Raw genomic sequence first — 22,758 nt, 5'->3', positions numbered from 1 at the left:
TTTCTTGTTCGTGATAATTGTATAATGAAGAACGCTGTTTTCGCTGCGCAGAAATCGACTTTCTCGTTAATCCCTTGATCCGGCCGCGAGCGGAACCTGGACGTTTCCGCGATCGCGTTCGCGGAACATCGCGGCGGATCTTTTTCGCGCGCGGCCTATAACGGGTGGCGTATACGCTCTGCTTACGGGGATTTCTAGCATCACGGCTTGCTGCTCGCCGGCGGCCTTAATGGCCACGTCGTATTAACGGCGCGTGCGGTTACTCTTCTTTTTTCATTTTATCCAATTCATGAGAGAAAGCGCGCTCTCCGGGATGCGCGCGTGAAATGAGCGCGAAAAGCCGTTGGCGGATTAGCGCTGCTGCATTTTTTATCGGCGTGCCGTTAAACACTCATCATAATGGACGCGCAGTTTTGCACCAGTTTTCGTACAGGAAGCTATGGGCCGGATTAGCATTTTCGCAGGATGAGGAATCGACGTGCGTCGTTAAATCAGTGAGCCGATGAACGTCGCGTGCCTTATTGCAATCCTGCGTATAATTGATGACGATGTTTCCGGAGCGGGAAGTGCATAATTACGCCATAATTTTTAATCATCGTTTTAGGTAATGGACGACTGTTTGCAAAATACGTGATTTGTGTTCTCCCTGAGATTTTCTCATTATCGGACCGATTCAATGAGGCTGTTGCAATTAAAAAACTTTGCGCTCAAATTACGTACGTATCGTGACCCATTCACTCGCGCGCATCCATCAAGCCGCGACGATCGATATCGCAATGTGACGTTGCGTTACACCGCGTTGCGATTCGCTCGATCGAGTCTCTCGAGACGCAGTGCATCAGGATGCAGGAGCGAAGCGGAGAGGAGATGTGTACACGTGACGTGCACGTGACCGATGCACGTGCGAGCCCGCGCGCGCAGTATCGATTTCGCGAGCGTCAATTATTTCCCTCTTGCGCTGAGGACGTCTACCCCCGGGCCGCCGGGGGTGGCTGCACAGGAACTGCGGAAGAGAGGGGGATGCGGTGGCGCAGGGCCGCTGGCCGACGAGGTCAAAGTACGCCGGCGTATAGTTGAAAATCCATTAAGCGAGTGCACCGTTGTGGCTGTATTATATACGCTCCGCGCGTATATACGCGGCTCTTGCGTGATTACCGCTTAATTTACCGCTGTCGTTGTCCACCCCGGACGTCTGAATAGAGGAAGCGGCCGCTGAAAAACATCCAGTGACTTGTAATTTTAATCTACTCTAGCAACTAATTAAGATACGCCGCGTCCGCGCGCGGGCGGAAATCGGAGCGAGTCTCCATGAGCGAAAAATGCTGAAAGCATTCCCGAAAGTCACCCCTCGCATGTTGACGTCAATGGTAGATTGATGCAGCGTTGACATAACGCCACAATTGCACCTCTCGGATTGCTCGAAACGTTATTCGCTACTTTGCTGTTGATCTCGCATAATATAACGTTGTTTAATCAAGTTTGTCGGAAATATCGATGAAATTCCAAATTACCGCTGTTCGGTCGCCCTCGCGGTCGCCTTCGCTCGTTACTAGCTGCGCATTGTTACATTATTACAGGCCGTTACGTTATTACATCGCCGTAGTTTGATCACAGCTTAAGCGACCGTTGTGTCAGAATAAAGCGTACATGCGGGCTGTGTAATTACGGTCGCGAGGTGTCCACGTCACGATGAGCGGTCACTAATTAAGGGACCGCGTATGTACCCCGGATACTGAGTGACCTGTGACCCCGCACTCGGTATAATCGCGACACTCTCGATCGGACACACGATCCCACTCTTTTTTCGATGTAACGCAGGGAGGGGCGGTTTATCGATCGCATGGGCAACTCCCCGCGACGACGACCGTTAATTATTATTGCTGATAATACCGCGTAGCGCGATATGTTAATTGTGCGTTACAGCTCATTACTTCAACGCTCTTTAACTTTTCTTTCTCTCTCTCCCGTTCGTTGATGTTCCGAATAATTATCTCGACGAGCCGAGCGAGATTCGAGCGAGTGGGAGGACGGGACGGGGCCGGAGAAAATTAAATTCTTGGGAAAATCAGGTCTGACTTTTCTCACAGCGGAACCAGCAAGTGCGACGTCTTGCTTAACGTTAACCCAGGTGTTGCGATCGCCGGCGCTGCTGCAACTTTAATAGCGATTGTGCGCGCGTACGCCGCGCTTCCTCGTAACGCCGACGTACACGACGGTGCTCTCCTAATTGGGTGTCGGCCACATACGTAATTCCGGAATTAAAAGTTACCGTACGTTTCGTCGTACGTAATTAGCTTGATGCCCGGTCGGTGCTGCAGCCTACATTACGTTTAGTAGGGTAAACGTGTGCCAACCCATCGCGCCCGAGCACTCAACCTCACGAGCGAGAATCTTTCCCACACTGCTATTACGGAATCGTGTAGCTCTCGGTTGAGCTATACGTGTCTTCAAATGAGTCTTTGAACCAATAAGAGCAGATTTCTTCTCTTTTTTAATTTCACATATTAATTACTTCGTGTCCTCCATTCTATCTCGCTTGATATTAATCGGCGTTTCATAATACTTTTTACTCCTCTATATATCGATCAAGTGTATCGATTACAAAATTTTCAATTAAGCTCGACGATAGTCATAACGTTTTAATTGAACGGTACTTTTCTCTTTTCCTCCTGGTAACTCGGACACAGTTACGACATCGAAAGCCCTCGTACACGTCTATTACGAACGTCGTCATCCGAACGCAGACATCGCCTGAATAGCATATTGTTCGCCGAAAGTATCTCTCATTCCCGACGAACTCCCCCGCGACGAGTCTCGTGTCACGCTCGCGGAAATTCCCGGTCCGTCGCGTCGCGTGACCGAAGTAACGATTGTCTCGGTGACGAGGGATGTCGTCAGGATATAAATTCTCCGCAGACGTGTCACCGAACTCCCAGGTTTCGTACGATTTCTCCTCCTCCGTCCATGTCTTCTTCGTCTATATCATTGTCGTCGACGTCTTCGTCTGTTGTTTCGTCTACCTGTCTTGCTGGCAGCTGCTTATTACTGCTTTCCGTGCTAGTTATCTTTATTGTTCCTAATTACCCCGGCATACCGATGCAATTATCGTGCGCTCACTCGGAAATCTTTACCGGTGTGGGCTCGAAACTTTTACGTGCCCGATAAGCGACGAGCAGTTCCGACCTGTAAACGACGAAATGAACGATGAGGACACTGATCGAACAGGATCTAAGGCCGAGAAAGCCAACGAGAACACTCACATATCGCGACGATGGAACGGTGCAGTCGTGAGTTATCGTGTTTCCAGACGAAATTTGAAATATCTTTTGCTTTTTAATATCTTGATTTGACGTACACGCCAGTCTTGCGCTTAAAAGATGATCAGTTCATGCCAACGATGCCGAAGGGCACTTGACGGATGAAGCGAGTGATCGGCTCCGCCAGCTCGAGCACTCGCAAGTCGAAATGTGCCGTAACGTTGCGATACGATATTTGACCTCCTCCATCTTCCGTTCATTCGTGCCCTTCGACGACGCGCTTCCGCTTATCGTGCCCATATTCGAGCCGGGGCATTTATTGCCATATTTTATATGCCTGTCAGTGTCTCGACGACGTGGATATGTATTTCTTAACGATCGCTCGACAGTTCACGTCGAAGTGGCCCCTCCTTCTCAATATCGTTGCTATAAACGAGAGTCTCGCGTGCACCGCTTGAGAGATATTCGGGATATATACGACGTCTTTACGTCGCTCTTAATTTACATCGACCCGAGGACCGGAAGGTTTTTATGCTTCTGCGGGCAAGTAATCAGTGAAAGGGATTCATTAAGAGTAGCGAGAAACCGCGGACTTACTTTCGTCGTAGCAGTTGTAGCAGCGAGTTACGACAACTATCTCTCTGACGAAACCTCTTCTATTAATAGTGTACGATCGCGTGAAGGCTTGGAAAATCACCGCGACGAGTACTTCGCTGATAAACGACGAGGAACTCGCGCGCTTGTTACAGAATCGGGCCTGTTACAGAGTGGCGGAATTGAATTGTGCAACGAGAGAAGGTATGCGTCAGGCGTGTCTCCATATATCGGCGCTAGGTGAAACAATACTTGCGCGAAATCGCGCTGACGATGTCATAACAGTGCGCGGAATTGACAAACGTGGATTTTAGTGCGCGTCCACGTGTACGCGTATGAGTCTCGCGATTGCTGCCCGACGGAAATGTCTTCCGGCAAATAAATCACGCCATGAATTACTCCGACTGCGCAATCCTCTGGACGACCACAATGCAAACGACGGCGGCGACAGCAGCGGTGATAACGAACGTCAACGACGTCAAACCTGTCGTAAGTCAGAGACCCCCGGATTGAATCAGATTGAACCACGATCGCTAGAGATTTCCTCGTTCAGCGATTAAGAGCCATTGATTCATCGATAAATAATCCCGTCTTAATTGCGCACTAAAAAAAAGAATAAAAAATAGTAACGCGAGTGAACATGCATTTTAACGGCGCGTTTCTGCATCGTGACTAGTTGGCCGCATGCAGCTCCAATCCTTTCTCCATTGCAAGGATAATAGATCCTAGAGATAGAGTTGACCGTTAACGATTGAGCTCCGATTGTGATGGATAACCACCTCTCTATTTATAATCTCCCTTTATCTGACACTTCATCGAGACCTTGTCCGACTACACGTGCCGCGCACCACGTCATGTTGTATTCTTATACCTCCGCGTCTGCGATTCCTCCGCCCGCGAAAGTCGCGGAATTGGGCAAGGACCGTCGCGTCGCGGATTTCTAGCGGAGCCGCGCGTCGGATGGATTTTCCTGTCGCTGATCGCGCAACTCGCTGCCTTTCAAAATTAATCAGGAGAGAAGGGGGAGGAGGAGCCACCCGAGAATGATGAGGAGGAAGAGCTTTCGGATTTCTTTCGCAACGAAATTGGGCAAGCCACGTTGCTGGCCGAGCGCGTTTATTATATACCGGGCCCGCAATTAGTTACGGCCGAAGATTCCGGCCAATTACGTTAACCAGGTTGACTCGCGGTATCCAGAGCGCGAATGCTCGCGCGGCGGATTACGCTCGTGCGGCACCGTTGCGGCATTGTTGCGCGTGCGAGCAACGCGCAATATATTGGCAATCAGTCGATATGCATGCAGGCGGCGTACATCGCCAAATGATATTTCAATCGCAAATTCTTCGACGGATTTAGCATCGAGTTTTCCGCACTGGAAGTTTAATGGACGTCGTTTATCGTCCATCAAGGAGATAGGCAGTTCTTGACATTAATCTTAATAATCATACTTAACGTAGCATAGTGAGATTCAAATCATCGCTAGTAGCAGGTTGGATTTCTGGTTGGCAAAAATTGTTTTGCATGTCAGTGATGAGAAAAGCTGATAAACATGATCAATTTATAAAAATTAAAATTAATATCTGGAGAATTAAATTTCATTAAAAATTTTTAGAAAGTTAATTTCAACCAACTTATGATTCAATTTGCACATTATAAAAAAGATAAAGACTTCGTTTACATGCGAATATATCTCTCAACGATCACGACGCTTCGTTTTTGTCCTAATTAGATTTATCCCGCGCGTGAAGCGCGCGCAACGACGGTCGATTTTTACGCCCTGAAAGCTGCGCGGCTCGCGAAAGATTTTCCAGGATGATGCGTAAGTACCGCTTGTTGTAAAAACGATACGGTCAAATCGTCGAGCTAATTGACTGGCGCTTTCCGTATTCGCGCGCACGAGAATGCTCGCAACGAGAGCGCGAGCCGATCGTTTTGCATGCGCGAGGGAGCGCGCTGGGCGTAAAGCGCGACCGCACGCCCATTTAGAACGTCGTAATTAAATGTACGTATTCGCGTACGTATCCGTGAGCGTGGCATGCAAACGTCGTGGATGAAGCCCGCGAGGAATCACGCTCGCGCGTGGAGACGCGAGTTTTATTACGTTGCTCGCTTACGTGCGCCGCGTGCGTCGAAATAAATCGCGCGTTTCCGAAGGAATTCCCGCGATTGTGTGTGCGATCCATGGGTAAAACCGCCCGAGAAATGTCGGTCTCAAGGATGAAGAGATTGCGCCGAAGGAAAGGATCCCGATCGCGAAAGAGAGAGTGAGCGGTCGTGGAACTACCTCCGATTGTTAATGAGTAACCGGCGCGGAAAAGCGGCCAGTCGAGCGGCCAAGGTGTCTGATAGCGAATTGGTACGGAGTGGAATCGACGGATACGCGTTTTCCAATCGCGCGAGGTCCACGGTTATTCTATTACGCGTCATTATCGTTGCGACAGACGGCATCGACCCGGGGCAAGTCGGTTTTGCAAGAGAGCGCGCTGCGAACCTTTATCCGCGCGAACGGCCTTGCCTTTTCGCATCGCGCACGTCGTCGTTGCCGACGTGTGGGTGTCACTTGCTTTCCCGTCTTGAACAACCTTTCACCGTTTTGCGCACCTACATACAGACGCGCAGTAGACGGCCGCGTGCCGTTGCCATAAAGTCAGAGAGATATCCTGGGGAGCGGTGCGACTTGTTTCGCGCAGAGCGCGAGCGAGCGAGTAAATTCCGCGGCGACCGCGTCGTAGCACGTGTACGCGCGGAATTGCGCCGGATGCCTCGCGACGCGGAAAATCACAGTATCCTTTAAAACTAGTACATCAACAACGCCGCATGCATCGACGGAAGCCAGCACAGTCTGTAACAAAGAACATTAATTAATTAACTCGAAGATTAACCCAAGTACCGCAACAGCGGTGCAACTTCCTGCGTCTTCCCGGTGTTCGTCCCCCAGTAACTTTAACCGAAAGATACTACCCCCGAGTCGAGCTTGACGAAGCATGAAAGTTTCGCGCTGCACACGCCTCTTCCCATACTTTCAGACAAGTATCTCAAGAGCGGCACAGTTTGTCGTGCCATCGAATACGCCAGATCTTCTAACCCGTGATCATCAGACGTTTTTTATGAATGTTAATCACGTTAACAATCCAGACTGGCTCTAATTAACAAGTAATTACCGTCAATATTCACGCTGACGTGAATGAGAAGACTCAACGCCCTCGATCTTGAAACGAACTTACTTTTCCCTCGCCTTCGTTCCCCGTGAGATAACTCCGCAATTCCTGGCTCCAGTCACTCCTGAGCTTCTTTTTAATAGGTTGCATTGATTCCACACTAAGCGTGCGATGCATGGCGGTGCATTATTGGCTTGATTCACGTCGCATCGGGACTCACGGTCCTGTTTCATTAATCGCTTGCATTTCATCAGCGCGCGACGTCCACCGAACGATATTTTTGGTGAAAATTCTGTGAACGGCCGAACGTTCATTTCGCCGCGTTGCGATTTCAACTCGGCGCACAACTCGACTTCGCACACACCGTGTAATCAAATAACAACACATTTTCATGCGCCGTGATTGCATCCGAACGATACGCTCTAATTCTGTACTTCTATTTACCCACATTTACATACATATATCTAATTCTATAGCGTATTTTAATGATCACGAATGTTTGTAGCGTACTTGGTCACATTTGCATCACTTGTACGAGATATATCGAGAGTCGCGCTCTCGCGCGTTTAATAATGTAAATATCGAGATAAGTGGATTAAGCAACGTTTCCCCTCTCCCTTTCCTCAATACTTCGCGTTAACGTTAAACCCGTCCGGTTCTGCAATCGCGCGTCGAACGTTCAGTGCGCGAGCTCCATTTCCGCCCGGAGCTCCGTTCCTTTCCGACAAAAGAATCCAATGTATTGCGTGCTGTCGTAGAAACTCTGCGAAGTTTCATAGAAAATACTTCTCGGTAGATATCCCGATACCTTGCCTCGGGCACCGCTGGCCGCAAACTGACCTTCATCCTTCACCGATCTAGGCGGCTCACGCGAGTCGATTCCGCGCGCCGGTGATTTCGACAGATCAATAGCTCGGGAATCGGTCTCACCGCGGTGATCACCCACATCTCACATGGATCATGATGAAGTCATGCTCGCCTTCCGCGCCCGTCCCCCTCTGCTCGTGTAACGCCGTTCTCCCCCTCATCGAACACTTTGATTTTTTTCACGGACGCACCACGATCGACGCTTTTGGTTCCATCGCTGTTTTTCTTTTGATTTGCCGCTCCCTATCCTGTTCCTACTTTCTGTTACAGATTCCCGTACGACCTGTAGACGTCGCGTACGGTGCGAGAGACAGTCGGTAGCCAAGAGGATGTAGGCCCGTAGCTGGGCCCCGGCTGTTGCGTCTCTACGACGAAAGAGAACACGAATCATACAAGTCAGGACGATGATGACGCGCGCGGTACAGGGAAGAGGAATCGACCGAGGAAAGTACAGGTCAGCCTGAGAGGGAGAGAGAGAGAGAGAAAAAAGAGAAAGGGACGAGGGAGATCCTCTCCGCGCCCGGATGTTATCGCGGAACGCCGAGACTGATAAAAACACTGCCAGGAGTAATGACGAGCTAGATCGCTGCTCCGTCCGCTGAACCGTTCCATCAGCCGATCTTAGCTTTCGCTCCTCACTAACTGCCCCTTTACCTGCCTTTTTCCAACCCCCCTTGCCTTCATCGTACACACACGTGCATTAATATACACATCACTCCTCTATCTAACCGCGTTCGAGATCAAAGACTGAAAATAAAAGGTGGCGACATGTTGGGCGTGAGTCAGCCGGGCAACACGCCCTCGAGCTTGCGGCACTCGGCGAGCTTCTCATGCTTGCAACGTGGTACCGCCGGCGAGGGTCATCGCGCGAGGACCTCGACGCTGCTGCAACAGCCGGATCTGCAGCTGAGCAACGGTCATCATCAGTACACGTCCGGCGGCCAGGCGGCGGCCGCTCATTGCTCCCTGCTTCAGCATCAGCAACAATCCCGCGAGCCGCTCGATTCCGTCGTTCAAGACGGCAACGATTACGGCTTCGTGAGGATCCGACCGCGGCTGCGCAGCACGAACGCGACCTTGTACCACGAAGAGGAGGTGGCGGCCGCGAAGAACGCCCTGCGGGAGCAGCGCGACGCCGCTGCGTTCAGCGACCGCGAGTGCGACTCCAACTTCAGGGACTGCCCGCTCAAGGTCAAGGACCGCGATCTCTCACCGAAGGGAACGGGGAAGAATCATCAGAATCCCCTGCGGGGTGCGTTGATCCTATTCACTTCGACGTCGTCCTGGTGGAAGGCTCGACAGCGGGAGGAACAGCTGAACGGCTCCGCCGCGATCAGCGCGCCGTCATCGGAGCGCAAGTGGTCCAGCACGTCGATGGCGTCGCCATCGAACGAGAGGAAGTGGCCGTCGTCGATGACGTCGCCCACGAATGAGCGCAAGTGGTCTGTGGGTAACAGTCTGCTGACGTCGCCGTCGAACGAGAGGAAGTGGAGATCCTCGGTCTCGTCCACGTCGACCAGCCAACAGGACCGGAAGTGGCGGTCCCTCGGCGCACTTTTGAGGGCTCCGGCTACTGGCAGCGGCGGCGGTGACTCACACGCCAGCCAGAACTCTCTGTCGCACAACATGAGCGTATCCATGATCGAGGGCGAGCACTACCGCGAACCGGAATCGCGCGGCTCAAGTTGCAAGGCGCGCTACCAGCAGCCGACGTCGTATTCGGCGCGAGTCTCCCGGGTCAGCAGAGACGTTTACCGAGAGAACGGTGAATTCGGTCACGCCACCGGCAGAACCAAGGTCAGCCGCAGGCTGTACCAGGACGGCGAGTCAGCGATCGACCGCGAGCTCGACGACAGACACGTGCCGGCACGCAGCCGGCATCACCTGGACGATGGACCCGAGCATTGCAGGAGTATTCGGGAGGCAGCTCGCGAGCTCTGTAGAGCCGCGGAGCAGCAGAACGTGGACATCCGCGGCGCGACTCGGTCGTGGCGCGCTCAGAGCTTCTACCTGCTGGATGACTTTCTGCGGCCGCAGCCGCAGCAACCGAGCAACAAGTGCATGCTGAATCTGTACGTGTCGCCGTCGCATGCCGGCGGCAGCAAGTGCGGCAATGCCAACGAGCACGGCAGATCATGCGACGCCGCAAGGCAGACGACCTGCCAGCAGCAGACGAACGCCACCGGCAGCAGCAACATTACGCCGCCACGACGCCACAATTCGAGCTCGGACAGCCTCGAGGTGGCCACCAGTCCGTTGCCACCGCCGGTACCACCGGCGCCGCCGCAAGCTGCCGGTAATGTACGGGATCGCGAGCGGAATGAGAACCTGAAGGAGACCACGAGTAAGGACGTGTGCCCGTGCAAAGTGTGCTGGACCAATATGCAGAGATCCGTCGTGGAGGTAAGTGAGTCTCCTTTCGCTGCGCCCTCCCTGCGGCCGGGGGACGCCGGACAATAATTGAGCCGTTCGTCACGCCGCGTACTCCACGCTCGGAGATCCGCGGGAGATTCCGCCTGAGAAATGACGCCGTGATTAAGAGACTTTGACAAAGGATCGCGCTGGACGCGGGGTCGCCGTCCTCGCCTGGCCGATCCGCGTGTGCCAGCTGGGCGTGCGTCCGGATTGTCTCCGAACAGCTTCGTAATTGTATTTCTCATGTGTACGCTTTTGGATAAAATAGTAATCGAGTTAAATAATCAGATTGTAATCAATGGAAGATTGAGACCTGACTTTTTGTCGGATATGGCCTCCAGTCAGAATTGATGTAATTCTAAAGATGAGGAAATTATAACAGAAGGTGATATATCTGATCAGTTCCTCTAGAGAAAAATCAACTTCGAGATCTCCAAGAAGTCTCATCAATGAATATCGCGGAAGATGTTGAAAGAAATCGATACATCCGAAGGAAATCGAATAAGCGAGGCAACCATCCACACGGATGGAGTATCGTCGGATTTTATCGTAATCGTTATCCGCGATGTTTATTTCGCGGCAACTTTCACCATGCGCGTGCCGCGATCGCGCGAAGATAGGACGCCTGGCCTGCGAGAAGGTCCTCGCGACGGGTTGCCGGAAAAGTCCTGTCGGAGAGAAGATTGGCCGTCGTCCGGCCGGCTGTCTATCGACGTTTCTCCGTCGACGGGTCGCCATTAACTCGCCTTTAACCCGTTCCGCGCCGTTCGCCACGCCGAAACGACCGATCCTCTCGCCTCCGTTAGGATACCGCTTTACGGCCGTTTGCGCGATCAGTAGCGCAAACGATCCGCTAGAGACGAGCTCCCGGTAAGTGGAGTCAGCCGGCGTGAGACGAGCGACCGACCCACGGAGAGGTCAATATCGAACGGCGGGTTCACGGAGGAGCGTTTTACGCGCCGCGCCGCGTAAATCAATTTTCACGGCCACCAGGCAGGATTCACACGACCCCCAACCGTTAACGCGCGTAAGTTATTATACCGGATGTCGTGGACGTCGCGTCTTTTCTCGGCTGCGAGTTTCGTCGAGGAGTTTAGAGTCCTAGTCGGACGCTGATGGGAAAGCCGTTGGTCAAGCGCATTTTTTAATTCTTGGTAACACATTCAATGCCTGGGAGCGTAGCCGTATGCGCCTCTCTTGATCGGCAAACGCGCGGATGTTCAGAAGAGAAAAGGTGTTGCAGAGTATTCCCGGACATCACGCGATAAAAGACTGGACTGGATTCTTCTCTCGCGCGAAAGGCAATACGGTTGCATGAACCAACGCGGATGTTGGATAAGAATTGGTACTGCCGGTGATACTGCGCGGTGACAGGTGGAACAGATGAATGCACAAGGGACAGCACGTGCGTTTATCCGCGATACGATCTCGCACGATTACGTGATAAGCGTCACGCGGCGAAAATAGAACGCGGAATTTTTCGTGAAAAATTGCACACTGCCGCGAGCGCAGATCGCGATGCGATATCACAGTTATACCAGGTACAACTCTGTTACGCGTCTGATTTAATTGAGTTCGATAGAGAGCAAAATATAAATGCTGACCAGTCTTGAAACGATATCCTGAAACGCACGACGTCGTGCAATTTCACGTGTGATACGCAATTTCTCGCGCGAGTATTACTAGAGCAACGAGTGCGATATCGCGTCAGAGATCGTGATCGACGAAAACGATCCCGCGCGCGTATATAATTGTATCCGCTCTTTCTAATTATATCCTCCGTCGCGCAGGATCCGACAAATATATTTATCGACGCGTTTATCGCGAAAGGCACTTCTGTAGAGACACGTCGCACATGACATGTCATACGTTCGACAGCACGTACAGACACTTCTGCCGTATACACTCGCGGTACGGTAATCGATAGCAGGAATATCTCTCCTATAGAACCGTAATGCGGTTCGCAACACCGTCCGCAGACCCGCAGCCGGTATCGACCCTTTGACCCGCAACGCGCTCGGCTGCATGGAGGACCGCGTTTTCTCATTTGCTCGATCGAATCCGCGCAAATACGCGAAGCTACGCACCGCGCAGGTTGCGGACAGAGGGGTAGGTAAAGCACACGCTAAACGCTAATTTAATAACGCTCGCGGCGAGATTGAAGATAAGACAAAGTCGCGTTATGCAAATCGGATGACATATCACGATATTTTTTATAATTTGTAACCGCGGCCGGCGGCATTAAAGTGTTCGCGTCACACTGAACATGATTCTGCCGGGTTCTCGATTGTCGCTCTTTGTCTGGATTCCGGATCTGCGAGACTGAGGGGACGAAATGCGCGTCTAGGAGTCGAGTCAAGTTACAAGTTCACACGGTTTTCCCGGGTCGCGAGTCACGGCGCAAACACGGATCAGCTGATTTATCGTCCGAGATAAGTGGAAGCACGTGCCGCGATACGAGGTGTCTGCCGTTTGAATCGGACAGCCGTCCCACGAGCCGCCCTTGCCCTTTTTCTGCGCACCGAGCGCAGACGGGCGTGTGTCGAACGTCCATCCGTTATTTTTAGGACGCGGGGTACGGCGCGGGGTGGCCAGGGGAGGAAGTCGTATTTCTATCCCTCCAGTATCTGCTCTATTATTAGTGGATACGGTGGTACACCGCGGTTTAACTTTCCGTTCGATTTTAAACACAGTATCCAACCGAAGAGAGAGAAAGAGAGAGAGATAGGAACAGTGCGCCTCCGGGCTCGCCCTCGTTGTCTCGTCTCTCGGCTCTCCTTCTTACTCTCTTCCTTTCTCTCGTTGCTTCTTATCGCACGGTTTTAGAGCGCGCCGGCACGTTTCTCGCCCGATAGTTTTATCCGGGATGTAAATATCCGGGCGGTCGGTTTCTGCGGGATGGTTCGCGGCCTTCGTGTGTTCCTGTTCGTGCTGTTCGGACTTATCCGTGCATTACGTTCGGGATGCAAGCCGCCCGCAGCATTGCCCGCGCGTTTCTGAATATCGATGAATCGTGGGTATCGGGAACGTTAATTGTACCGGAAGGCTGGATTTATGTACCTCCAACTCGCGCGCGCGTCGGATATCTCGTCGATAACTCCGGATCACGCGGCGAATCGTTAGCACACTGCTGCGTAAAATTCTCAGCGGTTCTCTCTCTCTCTCTCTCTCTCACACACACACACGCACGCACTCGCTTTTCACTTTACAATTCGGCTGTGAAACGCAGAAATTGCAATGATCGATACGGTAATTACGGACGATTCTTATCGCGAGGGTATTTGAACGTTTTTCTCTTGGGATCGCTCGCCGACGACTTTTCCAACGTTGCGAAATCCAGACGTCCTAGGTCAGGGACGCGTAACCTACGCATCCGGCTTGGAGACACGTGCATTTTCGCCGGCGTTGAAAGGCACGCAAATTACCGCTGTCTACGGATGGAAAATTACCGGTGGCGGTTTGTACACGGCTGGAGAACGCGACGTTAAATTTCTATGATCCCGCGTCCGGCGAAATGGGCTACCCGGCAACGCGACCGTGAAGATGTCATAGTATTACGCAAACTGTCGCGTAATGACACGCCGACGCTTCGCGGAAAATGGGGACGGTGTAGACGATTCCTGCCTATCGACCCGCAGACGTTGACGTAGATACTAATGTCGGGGTAGGCAGCAACCGGTCGAAGCATCGAGGACCTAAATGTACTCGAACGAGCGGGCGAGTAAATATTTCAGTGGAATGAGAAAAGTAAGCTTTCATAACTCTAGTAGCGTTCCGTTCTGTCACGACGCGGTTGAGAGAAATTTTCCTGCAATTCCTATGATTTTGCTCGCGCGCAGCTTCGTCGACCGGTAAATTGCGTATCGCGCACGTGAGATGTAAAGCTGACGCGGTTAGACGCGACTCACGATGATGCGCCAAAGACCGGCGACAGAGGCGACGATGACTGCGATGAGAGAAGCGCGACGGGAGAAAAGAGCACATCATCGGACATGCGGCTACCGTATGTCAGAAACGCATTCGCCGGATGCGATATGCAGGCAGTAAACAATCGCGTGGCGTCGCGCTAAATGTATCTCCGAGAACGGGATCAAATCGAAAGTAGAAATGAAAGTTAAATTTGCATCCAACTAGTATCGATTGGATAGTAAAGACTGTAATCGTCATTAATTTTATCGGAACGTGAGGAGCCTGCTTTTAAATCGCGATGCCATGTAACACAAAAGTTCCGAATATAGCACAAGCATTTCTGAGACGAGTTTGATGGCGATGCATCGAATCCTTCTCTTCCTTCTTACGGCCTCGATCTCGAGTGCACTTAATCCATCGTTTGAATTGATCCCGCATCCTGTATTCATTGCTCTCGCGCGAGAACCCGTGAACCAGCGTATATGCACATACGTTCACGGTGAGTAATACTTGGGTACCCGGGCGTATATCACAACACAATATCTCCTTGTAGGAGTTATCTTCACGTGATTTCTTTACGTGCCGCGCATCCGGGCATGAGCGCGACGTAGCACGTATGGGATAGACCGATAGAATGAATGAGTCCTGACCGGCGCAGGGCGCGAATAAGCCGCTAGAAGGAAAATTATTACAAATGATACTGCGAGAAGCGTGCAATAAAAGCAGTTCCTCGTTACGCACAGAAGCATAATCTGATCGCGTGCGAAAAAAAGAAATGGTATCATGATGTACCGGGAATTTCCAAAAGTATCGGTCTAGTCTCAAGTATGTTAATTCTTCATAATTAAAAATGAAACTTTCCTTAGCTTTTAAAAGCAATCCATTAATGTATTGATATTTTTAAGCACTCTCAGTATATTATTGTATTATTTTGTAATATATTTTTAATCGATTATCCAATAATTTATTTTGACCAAGCTGGCAAAGGTTGATGTTACAAAGCGCACTACGTTTCGACCGACGGTTTCGATCTTTTCAAGTGCTGAATATATTGTCGGTCGAAACGTAGTGCGCTTTGTAACATCAACCTTTGCCAGCTTGGTCAAAATAAATTATTGGATAATCGATTGAATTACTGGTTTCATATTAAATCGTTGGAACATAATATATTTTTAGTTTTAAGAATAGAGTTACCAAAATACATATCACAAAATATAGAATTATCGTAAGAATCGTGCGTCCAGTATCACCGACAGGTAAATAGCGTTATCGGCGTGCCGGATGCGCGATAAAAGAAAAAAGACGTGTACTCAATCCGTGACAGGCGAATAGGAGGAACGACTCGGTAACAATAGGAAATTTTGTGCGGAGGAAAGCGTTCGGCTGACTGTGAGAAGCGCACAATCTTAAATCGTCCTGTATAGGATCGTGCGTAAAGTCGTGTACACATATGCATTGGAGAGTTCGAGTCGGAGTCCGGAACTTGCGGCACAACCGGTCGGTCCGAAAAGGGACGAAGATCTACAATACAAAAGAACGAAAGGGCCATCGGCCGAGCCATCCGGGATCACACGCCGATGTGTACGCGTCTTTAGATAGGAGCCACGAGATAGGCCCCTGACGGTGATATCTCCCGGTGAGATCTTCAAGCTCGGTCATGTCTGTCAGTGCGTCGAATCGGAGTGATTTATCATTATTGAAATACGGGCCATTTCAGCCATCCGTAGCCCACTCTCGCGCGACATGTGACGTTCCTCTTGCCGAGGAGAGTCCCTTTGTGTCCCGCTCCGTGTCTCGTTTCGACTCGAAAGCTATCCAAAAATCGATCGCGGTGATCCTAACAAAATTATGCTAACCGGAATAACGGTTTCCAAGGCAAGTATGTTGCAAAGTCGTAAATATGTATCTTACGATTACCAATATGCAATCAAAAATAATATCAATCGAGAAATTACCTTGGGTCACTATATTTATGTATAAAACAGGAATACACACATACGTACGTGTGTACATATATAAATTTGTGTATCATTTTAAAACGTTTATCATCGCACTGTGGCGGCAAGTTCTCCAGTAATATGACGCGGGAAATTGAGAGCTATTTTTGGGACGACCTTTCGCAGAGTATTTCACTTTCGTGCATCAGCGTCGTATCAACGTGTCATCTTGCGAGAGTTGATACCGCCGCGGAACGAATCGGCCTCGGAACCAGTCGAATAAATTTGCAATCGTGCGCGGCAGCTTGTTTTTCTTTTTTTTTCTCTGCATGCGCAACATTGCGCGAGCGGCCGGACGTTGCCCGTCCCGCCACGAGCCCGAAAGGTTGCAACCGCGTATCACCATAAATTTTATTTTCCTCGACGACTTTCGCGCTTATTCCTCGCCTGCCCCGTAAAAGTTTTGCGATAGGCGCCCGACGACGGTCCGGTCACGATTTAATGATATTTCATTAAACGAAATTTATCTGCCTTCACCTTCGCCTTGCACGCGTGCGCAGAGTCGCGCTGCCGATCGGAGCTTGCGATAGGCACCGGCTCTCTCTGTCCTGCGGGCGCTGATCTGAAATTGCTCGTTGCGAACGCTAATTGTAACGGTGCCTTTTGCATCGTCTCTCGGTGCGATTACAGCCACGGACAAAATCGCTTATCGCTGAAGTTCTTGCAACCGAGAGGGAGAGAGAAAAAAGAGAGATACAACAGCCGCGGAACAGATTAGAATAGATTCAGTGCAAGCTGCGACGCGGATACCCTCGGATACCCGCGTCGCGCTTCCACACGACCCCCCGTTCCCCGAAATGAAATTTCTTTTTGTCAACACAGATGGTGGTCGAATGCACTTCGGGTACAAACCGGATCCGGGCACGCGGCATTACTCTACGTCTGGAAGATAACGCCGTGAACAAACAAGCGGATTCCGGTTTACACCAGTGCTCTATTACGGTAGACGGCGGTATCTGAAATTCAATCACGATTTATTTTCTATGGCGCAGAAATATCTTCCTCTAAATATGCGCGACTAATCTCCGACTTTTGCCGGGACTGGCCGGCGCGTGCTTCCGCGTGGATAAACGTTGAAAAACGTTAATAGCATATCGTCGATGCGCGAGCAGGAATATATTTGTCATTTATTTGTAACGTACGATATCCGTTTAATCCGGGTGTCTCTCAATGCGGCATCTCCGGGAAGAGATGTTCATGACACCCTCGGGCGCCGCGGTTGAGAATCGCTGCGCGGCGATACAGTATATTTCTCATATTTTTGCCGAGCCGCCCCTCGGAGCGATCAAATAAGATTATTGCGTTCGCGGCGAGAGGCTACATTGTAGCAGCCCGTGCCGCTTGATTGAAACGCAGCATCCCGCGCGAACGATCTTTCGAGGACTTTTTTCAGCGTGGTTAGCGCGTTAATGAACTGACAAACGAGGCTGCCCGAGTTCCAGTTGTTAAACCGCGAGACCCCGGAAGACAAAAGTTAGTGTTAAATGCATCCGCCTCATGCTAAAGTATTATATATGTGCGTTAAATGCGTGTAGAATCTAACAATCCGGACGCGTAAAGCATCCATTTATGGTTCTTCCTAGAAAGGGATTAATGTTATTATTAATGAACGTAATTTAATTCTGATGAAAATGCAAGTAAATATTAACGTGATTCTGCGACGTTTTAAACATGACGCTTTGTGGAAAACTTTTCTGTAGATAAGAATATTTTGATTAGACGTACATAATATTATTTAATAACAATTATTTCAGAGGAATTATCTTTATTTATTGTCTATTATCCGTGTAAATTTTTTACACAGGGTAACATTCCACAAGATAATATTCTAAAGACTGAATCCTTTACATTCGTGGATGTAGCAGATTCCTACTTGCGTTCTTTCGTATCGACAAACAGATATCTGTTTTACCGATAGTGGACGATAAGTCGGTCGAGGGACAGCATGAAGATGACAGTACTAGTACCTATCCACGTGGTGATGATTAACCACGTGGTGACGACTGAACACGTGATGTCAATTGACCACGTGGTGATGACAACTGTCACAATACAACAATGAAATACATAGAAATTTTCAAACAAATAGAAATTATGAGAAAAGTATTAAATTATGAACATATTTGCTTCCTGATAATTTCTTTATTACAATGAACGTACACTCATTTATGTAAAATTCATTTACATAAAAAAACAGTAGAAGAAAATTAAATCTATTCATGAATGCACAAGTCATTATGTCACATTTATGCAAATGAACAGACTCGCGCCATATAAATCACGCTACTAAATCGTGTACGAGTACGCGATGCGTTCATGAAAATGCAACCGCGAGTGCACGTAAAATGAGGGAGGGAGAGAGATTTAATACTCAATCACATTGTCAGTCTGTCCGTTCGCCAAGAGAATGCGGGTATGTACGAGTCTCGGCCAGCGTGTGGGCATCGTTCGCGTGAGATTTAGATTCCCAGTAGAATTGGCTGGCTTGTATCTTCCGCGCTTCTTCTCGGCCGCATCGTGCATTGCCACGCTAAATACTACGGACGCTTTGCGGATGCTTCAACTGTAATACAGATTCCGTCGCGCATGCAAAAAGTCGGGCTGGCAGCCGGCCGCTCGTAAATTAGCATCTGGCATTCCGTTCGACGTTTGAGCCTGCGAGCGTGTTAATTCGCGCGCGCGAGTTCGTCGCTTTGTATTTATATACGATAAATATTTGTGCGATACGTTTATATGTAATAAACGTTTGTTACGCACCAATATTTAATAGATACAAATAAATACTGATCCTCATCGTGCCGTTCTGCAATCGTCCGCTCGTTCGCTCGCTCACTCCCACGTTCGACATTTCGAGCACAAATTAACGCGCGAGTGCCGGTCGAACAACGTCACTTATTAAATAGTTATATGCGTAAATATTCGTTACATACAATGCGATATATAGAAACAATCCGGATTCCGGCCTGCAAAACGACGACATGCGATTCGTTATCTCATGTTTAGTATTTCAATAGATATTACGCAATCTGTGTAATGCAAACGCGATTATGGCAACATACATGAGTGGCGTTAAGAGCATCTCTGACTCATCCGAATGAACTCCTTGTAATCAACGATCTCGTTGATATACGGGCGCTGTTGCTTCTGCATTCCCAGGCCGTTCCGTGGATGCAAGATCCTCTCCCTCTCTATCTCTCTGTCTTCTTCTCTCGTCCTTTCTCTCGTTCTCTCTCTTGATACTTAGAGTTTAATATTTTCATGGAACTCATTTGAGACGCCAGGCGCTCTAGTTTCCGCTTTTACTGCGCCGCGAGTACGGGTGCTTCAATTCCAGCGAACTTTGTGCGAGTAGGCCGTAACGACATAATGTGGACTAATGCGTGGTAGTTTGATAAGACGACGGATTGCAGCGATTTCAATGATGTCGTTTCTTGCGACCGCGACGCGTCGCGTAACGTCCACGCTATCAGCTATTCAGCGGAAGTATTTATATAACTCTGCGGTTTTAATCTAGAATTGGTACAACTTTTCAAGGCACATTTCATTTTGCGTATTATAATTCATAGAATAACTTTCAGAAAATTAAAGGGGTAAGTTTAGTTAAGCAAAAGTGCAAGGAGAGTAATTATAACGTTTTCATAGCCATAGCAAGGAGTGACAATATTTTGAGATGATGCACGACTTCGCGACAATCCAAATCATTTCGTCTTTCTCGCATTATGCGATTCGACACGTGAATTATATCCCGCACTTGAATTATGTGTTCCACCAGTCCGTATCGTAACGCATACTTGGCGTCTGCGAGCCACTCGCGGGTTCGGAATAATTATGCGACAAGGGGCGGACGTGCGATAGTACCAATGAGGGTATAAGATGTAATTCGATGCCGATGAACGCAACGATGAAGCGTTTCTTTGTGTCTAAGCGCTCGCTGCTCGCACGGTTGCATACCATCAATAAACGTCGAGCATGCCATGCCAGTCGTGTCGCCTGTCCGTTTCGAAACCACGCAATATAGGAATATCTTTCTTCTTTTTTTTTGTAATAATTCGTATGAGATTGCGGGAGAGTAGGCTTAGCGACGACATCGGTGCGCCGTATATAATCTGATAGTCGACTTGGCAATGGATCAACCCTTTTCATGTAACAAACGTTTTTCCGTGAGTCGCCCATCATTTAACGAATGAAATTCGAAACGTCTGCGATAACACGGACTCCGTAGGGAGACACGGAAGAGAAAACGTCGAGAAATACCATTGAACATTTCTCTCAAGTCGAGCGTGAGTCGTCACGTTTAACTTATTTTTAGCTAGGAGAATAATTAATGATGTCTCGAACATTCCGATGTGATTTCAAAAGTCGACGATTTCTGAAAGAGAGAATTTGCTTGTGCGTAGATTGTATATTAATATACAAAATAAGGACAAGAATAAGAATTTATGAATAATATCCTTCATGTCCCGGGGGATGCCGAGAATTCTAGGCGGCACTTTATCTGAAACAAGAGCCCATGGTTGAGTTTAGAAACTCTCGCGGATACGACAGCGCTAATTAGCTTTCTCGGCAAATAGAGCAAACCCAACTTCCGCCGGTTCGCGTTAACCAGAAAATCGTGTACTTATCTCCACGCATGTTTCACGTCAGAATCGTGCCCACCGTCCACACAAAAGCGCTTTTAATTGATTACTTCCGCCGATGGGCGGGGAAGAAACGACACGGGGACTCCCTTGTGCATCGTGACGATATATCGCGCGTATCGATCACCATGCATAACGCGACCGAGCGTAAACATAGTCAAAAGCCCTAGTATCGATGGCGTTCGTCAAGGCGCGCTTCCGCGACACGGAGAGTCACCGGATGTTCTCACGGAGTGTCGTGGAAAAGTTCAATTCTATGTTGAGATCTGCTCCTAAGTTCTGCCAAGAGCAATTCGATAACTGACAGACAGATTAAAGGAAATGTGCGATTGTCGAGCGAAGCGATTTTTACAGCTGTAGAGACATTGGAGCATCAAAGTGAAGGATCTAATTGAAAGAAAAAGAGAAATGTTTGATTATGTTTATTATTATTATTATTATTATTATTATTATTATTAATTTAATGATATTACTTTATTACTATTATTTCTGCACGCTCTTCCTTTTATCCTGATTCTGAAAAATTTATACGCACGATGCATTTTAGTCCCAAAAGTAGCGCGAGAGTCGCGTGCAAGAGTTGCTCGTAGTTCGCATTACCGATTTTGTCGATGCTGCGTGGCTAATTGGTAGGCGTTCGCTGAGGCGTGTTCCCACGAGATCGAGCGAAAAAATTGGTTTATCGCGGAAACCTGTTCCCGTCGACAGGAAAACGGAATAAAAGGCCGTTGGTCTCTAGGAACGGGTGACGGTGTCGATTAAAAGCGGAACGACTCCTCCGTGCGAGCATCGCGAACGTAACACGTCGCGCGACTTTACGGTCTATAACTTCTCCCCCACGTCGGTCACACATATGATAACGCACGCTTATGCGACAGTTTATAGTTCATTATACTTTTTTTCAACCCCGCGGACGGCTCGCCGATTGCGATCACAGTCGTTTAGCATGATTCTCGACTTGCTCGTAAAGGGGGATTCGAAGTACTTCAGGAACTCTCGCCAAACGCGACGACATTAATAGTCATCCTTGGATTTTCTCAACGTCTCAAAATTGTCTGGTCTCTCTGTTCGAGCATACAAATCGGTACATGTAAAGCTTATATGAACTCTCTGCGTGTCCGGAGCACAGAAATCGGAGAGAGAAATGATAGAAATTATGGTTTCTATTCGCGTAACACGTGAAATTCCAGCAAAACTTACGAAACATTTATCCTTCTGCATTTCTCATGCTTCTCAGAAATTCAGATTGTCAAAGATACGAAAACTTTTTGAACCGGCCTCTTTTTTGCTTTAATGCAAGGCTCAATGAATAAATACTGTGGGATGCTATCGAAAGTGGGATAAAGATGACAAGAATCCTTGATGATCCACACAAGAATTTATTGAGATACGGTACAATAAAATAGAAGAACGTAATGTAACAACTGGCTTGCGCGTAACACGTCTTGACTCGCTCGTTGCCAGATCTCGACTCCCTTCGCGCTGCTCACGCCGCTGCGTCGTCGCCCGCGGAAACAAAGTAACATAAATCGTCAACCGCATATCAAACTGAACGCGATCACCGCGCTATTAAAACAAAACTAAAATTACAACGTCGCGTTTCCAAAACTAAAACAATCTTCTTGCCATTCTACAATACGATTGACGATTCATTCCGAGCTCCGAAAATGGAAACCGAAATAAAATCGGCCGGCGTAAAGACGGCTGTAAATTCCGTGGCTGGGCAAACAGTCATGAGCGGTGGTGTATATTACAACCCCGAACGGCACCGGGACAGAAATTGCTGGTCACGAGGGACGCCCGGCGGCAGAGAAATTCACTTAGCCCCGATCCCTTGTCGACCAGCGAATGCGACCGATGTACGTGAGTCAGGGCTAACGCGAGTAGGTCGACAGAGAGATGCGTAGACGATCAGGTGAGGGTC

General features: G+C 49.2%; 1 protein-coding gene across 1 annotated transcript in view; it reads left to right on the top strand.

The window, feature by feature from the left end:
* The window catches only part of LOC105278495 (myosin light chain kinase, smooth muscle), a 143,891-nt gene that overhangs the window by 38,062 nt on the left and 83,071 nt on the right, over positions 1 to 22,758 (top strand). Inside the window, exon 2 of the mRNA XM_011337629.3 lies at positions 8,147 to 10,279. Within this exon, the coding sequence (XP_011335931.1) occupies positions 8,645 to 10,279 (1,635 nt within the window). The 5' untranslated portion in view covers positions 8,147 to 8,644. The remainder of the gene's footprint in view (positions 1 to 8,146; positions 10,280 to 22,758) is intronic.

The sequence above is a fragment of the Ooceraea biroi genome, chromosome 1 (genome assembly GCF_003672135.1).
Source record: "Ooceraea biroi isolate clonal line C1 chromosome 1, Obir_v5.4, whole genome shotgun sequence".
NCBI lineage: Eukaryota > Metazoa > Arthropoda > Insecta > Hymenoptera > Formicidae > Ooceraea > Ooceraea biroi.
The sequence above is the reverse complement of the archived record's forward strand: the minus strand, read 5'-3'. Positions and strand labels throughout refer to the sequence as shown.